The 5,269-nt window shown below is 50.0% G+C and overlaps 1 protein-coding gene across 1 annotated transcript in view; it reads left to right on the forward strand.

The window, feature by feature from the left end:
- The window catches only part of LOC107121919 (neuromodulin-like), a 151,630-nt gene that overhangs the window by 74,369 nt on the left and 71,992 nt on the right, over nucleotides 1-5,269 (forward strand). The window contains exon 4 of the mRNA XM_015424930.1: nucleotides 4,464-4,526. Within this exon, the coding sequence (XP_015280416.1) occupies nucleotides 4,464-4,526 (63 nt within the window). The remainder of the gene's footprint in view (nucleotides 1-4,463; nucleotides 4,527-5,269) is intronic.

The raw sequence follows: 5,269 nt of genomic DNA on the forward strand, positions 1-5,269 counted from the left end.
AGACACGGCAGAGCGACCTAGGCGTTCCGTCGCCACTCCTTTGGTTCGCGCTACAGCTAGTCCTGAGTTCCTGCCGCCTATTGCATGCCTCCTTTGGTGTCGTGGTTAAGTGCGCGGACTCTAATCTGGGAGAACCGGGTTTGAGTCCCCACTCCTCCACTTGCACCTGCTGATGTGACCTTGGGTCAGTCACAAGCTCTGGCAAGAGCCAGTTTGGTGTAGTGGTTAAGTGCGCGGACTCTAATCTGGGAGAACCGGGTTTGAGTCCCCACTCCTCCACTTGCACCTGCTGATGTGACCTTGGGTCAGTCACAAGCTCTGGCACAGCTTTGAAAAAGAGCAGTTTGTGTCAGAGTTCTCTCAGCCCCACCCACCTCCCAGGGTGTCTGTTGTGGGGAGGGGAAGGGAAAGGAGATTGTAAGCCGCTCTGAGACGCCAAGTGAAGGGTGGGGTATAAATCCAATCTCTTCTCCTCTTCTTCTTCTTCCTTCTGGAACCTCTTCTCCTCCTCTTCTTCTTCTTCCTTCTGGAACCTCTTCTCTGCACCATGAGCCGGTGGCCACACCGATCTGAAGAGAGACTTCTACTTTCAAGGACTACCAGGTCACCATTCAACTGGTGCAGTTGTCATTTATGCGTGGTGGGAAAGCTATTTGTTCTGTGTGTTCATTTTGGTTGTAAGTAGAACTGTACTTACACGCAAGTGGCTGCGGTGGCTCAAGTGGTTAAGACGCTGAACTGCAGACTGGAAGGTCGGTAGTTCAGCAGTTCGAGACCCGAGTGTGCCACATGACAGAGTGAGCACCCGGCTCTGGGCCCAGTTCCTGCCAACCTAGCAGTTCAAAAGCAAGAAATGGCAAGTAGATAAATAGGTACCGCTTCGATAGGAAGGTAACAGCGTTCCGTGTGCCTCGGTGTCTAGTCATGCCGGCCACATGACCACAGAAACGTCTTTGGACAGTGCTGGCTCACTGGCTTGGAAACAGAGATGAGCAGTGCATCCCTAGAGTCAGATTCGACTGGCAGCGTTTTGTGCACCTCGGTAACAGCGTTCCATGCACCTTGACGTCTTGTCATGCCGGCCACATGACCACGGAAACATATTTGGACAGCGCTGGCTCATCAGCTTGGAAACGGAGATGAGCAGCGCATCCCTAGAGTCGGATTCGACTGGCTTTCGAGCAAGGGAAACCTTTACCTAGAACTGTATAAGAAGACAGTAGTCTCTAGTGTGATTTCTACAGCGCGACAGATTATTCTGTTTATTCGTTTGTATAACTGCATTCGCTGTATTTCCATTTTGTGTGTGTTCGTTACCCACCTGGAGGTTGGCAACCCACAATTCTGCTTACAATCAGGTCTCGACCACAGTCCCGATCATTCATCCAAATAAATCCATGAACTCTTTTGTACACTGCAACCGTATGACCTGTGCGGAAAAGCTCTCTTGAGCAGTTTGGTCTTGCATGGTTTGTGGAAATCCAGGAGAATGGGAGAGTTCGAAGTCCTGGCCTTATCAAAAAGACTTCTGTCTGCTCCTGCAGGCTGAGAGCTCCGTACTCAGACATTATTACTGCCAGAGCAGTTATGATCAGTGCGAGATGCTAAGAGCCAGTGAAAGGTCCGGGGTCCCAACATGGCTCCGGCAAATGTGATGCGGTGACACTTGATTTATACCAGGTGAGAATCATGCCCCGAGTGCTGATCTCGACAACAAAGATCATAACTGGTAGGATCTGTCATTCAGAAGGAAAATAACGGCCTCTACACCAGCTCCACCTGCTGGTTTGTAAAATCCATTGCTTGCAACAACAACAAAAAAGACACCCCCCCCCTTTTTGAATGTTGTTGTTGTTGTTCAGTCGCACAGTCGAGTCCGACTCTTCGCGACCCCATGGACCAGATCCCGCCAGGCCTTCCTGTCTTCCGCCGTCCTCTGAAGTTGGCTCAATTTCATGTTCGTTGCATCTATTTTGAATGACTGCTAGGTAAATAATATATATATATTTAAAGAAGTCGATATTTATTTGCTAGATGCCTGTAGGGCCTTCTTTCCTTTCTGTCGAGTCCGAAACTGGTTTTGCCGTCATCCGTGCGATGAGCGTCCAGATATTAAAGGGGCAGAGCTGGTATACAAATGGCAACGCAGTATACAGATTGTGTCCCTGAAAATGAAGCAGCCGATACAATCCCAACGGTGGGAGAGCTGGAGGGAGGTCGATCATTACTGAACCGTTTGCAGGAACAGCCGACGCAGATCTGCAAGTGAATTTTGTTCTCTTCCTTTCCGAGAAAAGTTTGCAGCTGTCGAGATCGGAGAGAGCTTGAGATCCGATGGACCTTCCTGTTCCCCCCACCCACCCTGCCATACAGAGCCCCCAAATCTTGTCAACATTATTGAAGTAATTAATCTACTATCTTATTATTACAGCTGTTTGCCTTCCGGGGTGCAATGCCATAGAGTCCGAGGGCCGAAGCGGCCATTTTCTCCAGGTGAACTGAACTCTGTTGCCTGGAAATCAGTTATAATCGCAGGTGGTCTCCTGCCGCCACCTGGAGTTTGGCAACCCGGTGTATTCTGGGCATCTGAAAGCGGAGGTTATCCAGTTTCTTTATAGCCCTGTCTAGGTTCGGTGCTCTCTCTGTATCATAGGGATGATTGCAATTGTTGTTTTTCTCTCCCCCTTCTTGGGAATATATTGTTCGGTACTCGTCTTCGGGAAGGGAGTTTGGAGGCAGGGAAATGAATGTCAACCAGTGCTGTAGACGGAGATCCAGCCACGGGGACTCAGTTAAGACTGCTGCGTCGTGTCTTTCTGCTTCGCGTCACCGGGATGTCGAGGCTTTTAATTTTAATTTTTTTTTTTAATGCGTTGAGCATCTTGAAGAGTTCGTTGAACATTCCGACAGTTTTAGCCAGGATTTCTGCGTGCTGCGTAAGCCTGATTTTGCATGAGTTGCTCACTTTGCAAGGCACACACTGGGTGATACTAAAGCCCCCTCTGGGGTCATCTCTGCTTCATCGGAAGATCTGCAGAAGCCAGTGTTTGGCATCCAGAGTAGGGGAACATAAGAACATAAGAGAAGCCAGTGTGGGATCAGGCCAATGGCCCATCCAGTCCAACACTCTGTCACACAGTAGCCAAAAATACCAGGTGCCATCAGGAGCTCCAGCAGTGGGGCCAGGACACTAGAAGCCCTCCCACTGTTGCCCCCTCCCCAAGCACCAAGAATACAGAGCATCCCTTGCCCCAGACTGAGAGTTCTGTTTTATACCTTGTGGCTAATAGCCACTGATGGACCTCTGCTCCGTATGTTTATCTAATTCCCTCTGGAAGCTGTCCATGCTTATAGCTGCCACCACTTCCTGTGGCAGTGAATTCCATGTGTTAATCACTCTCTGGGTGAAGAACGACTTCCTTTTATCCCTTCTAACCCGACTGCTCAGCAATTCCATGAAGTGCCCACAAGGAGTTCTCGTATTGTGAGAATGGGAGAAAAGAAATCTGCTTCTGCTTTCATTCAGTGGGAGAGATTCCCCCTCCCTTTCTAGGAGTCCTTTCCTGTGCAGTAAGGAAGTTGAAGCCCTGACCAGAGCAGATTTGGGAGGGTGCGGACTGTCACTGGGGAGAAACCAGCAACTCCACCCCCAGAGTTGCCAGCCTCCAGGTGTGTGGGGTGTGTGTGGACTCTCTGGCATTATGCCGTCATGAGATCCCTCCCCCTTCCTAATCCCCGCCCCTCCCAGGCTCCACCCCCAGATCGCCAGCTATTTCCCAAGTGGGAGCCGGCAGTCCTGACTACCTGCAAGGACGGGATGGAGCCAAGCCAGGGGGAAAAAACACACATGCAAATAATCCTGTTTGGTTTGGGGTCCTCTGTTGAAGGCAAAGACCTTTACTTATACAAGCAAATCTTCACAGGGTTATTCTTGTTACCCATATTATAAAGCCCATCGTTCTTTTAGGATGTTCAGTGTTATGTCTGAGCTTGGGCCAGTCACAAGTTCTTTCAGAGCTGTTCTCTCAAGGACAGTTCTCGAGAGAGCTCTCTCAGCCCCACCTACCTCACAGGGCATCTGTTGTGGGGAGGGGAAGGGAAAGGAGATTGCAAGCCGCTCTGAGGCTCTGAATGAAGGGCAGGGTATAAATCTAATGTCCTTATCTCCTCCTCCTCCTCCTTCTTCTTCTTCCTCTTCTTCTTCCTCTTCTTCTTCCTCTTTCTCTTCTTCCTCTTTCTCTTCTTCCTCTTCCTCTTCCTCTTCTTCCTCTTCTTCTTCCTCTTCCTCTTCCTCTTCTTTTTCTTCTTCTTCTTCCTCTTCTTCTTTTTCCTCTTCCTCTTCCTCTTCCTCTTCTTCTTCCTCTTCTTGTTCTACCTTGGCTGCAGTCAGCTCCAGTGCTGTCTATTTCACAACGCACCTACTTCATAACTTAATCTCTCTTTCTTTCTTTTTTTGTCTCCAGCAGGTGACAGCGACACAGAACCCAAACGCGGTGCCGATGAAACTGAGAGTCAAGACGATGCAGGTTTGTTTTGTGTGCGTGTGTGTGTGTGCGTGTGCATGCGCTGAACCCGCTCGAAAGCCTCCCGTCCCTCAGGCTCCGTTTGCTTTGGTGAACAACAGCCCCAGTCGATGCTATTGACTGAAAACGTTTGTACGTTTTCAACCAGATTAAATCGGGAGCTCACGCGACTCTCCCAGAGGAGACCGCGGTTCTCTTCATTATGAATGAGCCATATTCCTTTCTAGCTCAGGAATGCGGCTGGTCCTGTTAGCAACGAGCAACGCGCTCCCCCTTCTTAAAGTGGAATCGATCTTGGGAATGCTTGAAATGGGGGGGGGCCCCTGTTCCGTGGCAGGGTATCATATGAGGCTCTCACGCTCCAAAGGAGCTGGAGGAATGTGGAGAGAAGGTACGCTTGACGAGACGAAGGACCTCTTCTGCCTTTAATAGCCCCGCGCCTTTGTGATCCGTTTCTTTAAAAGCCTATTTGGCTTCCAGAGCGGCTGGTTTCCCACACCTTGCTTTTACGGATCAGCTTAGGGAACATTTCAGGAGTCCGGCTGCCAAAAATCCAAACCACGAAAATAGATATCAAAGCCCCTAGAAAGGAGGAAATAGTGAACATTTATCTTGCTGGGGTGAGGGGAATCGTAGAAACATAGAGCTGGAAGGACCCCCAAAGGTCATCTAGTCCAACCCCTTGGACAATGCAGGAAACTCACAACTACCTCCCCCCCAGTGACACCCCCCCCCCCACCCCCCCC

The sequence above is a fragment of the Gekko japonicus genome, unplaced genomic scaffold, assembly GCF_001447785.1.
Source record: "Gekko japonicus isolate JY-2015 unplaced genomic scaffold, Gekko_japonicus_V1.1 scaffold1671, whole genome shotgun sequence".
Taxonomy (NCBI): Eukaryota; Metazoa; Chordata; class Lepidosauria; order Squamata; family Gekkonidae; genus Gekko; species Gekko japonicus.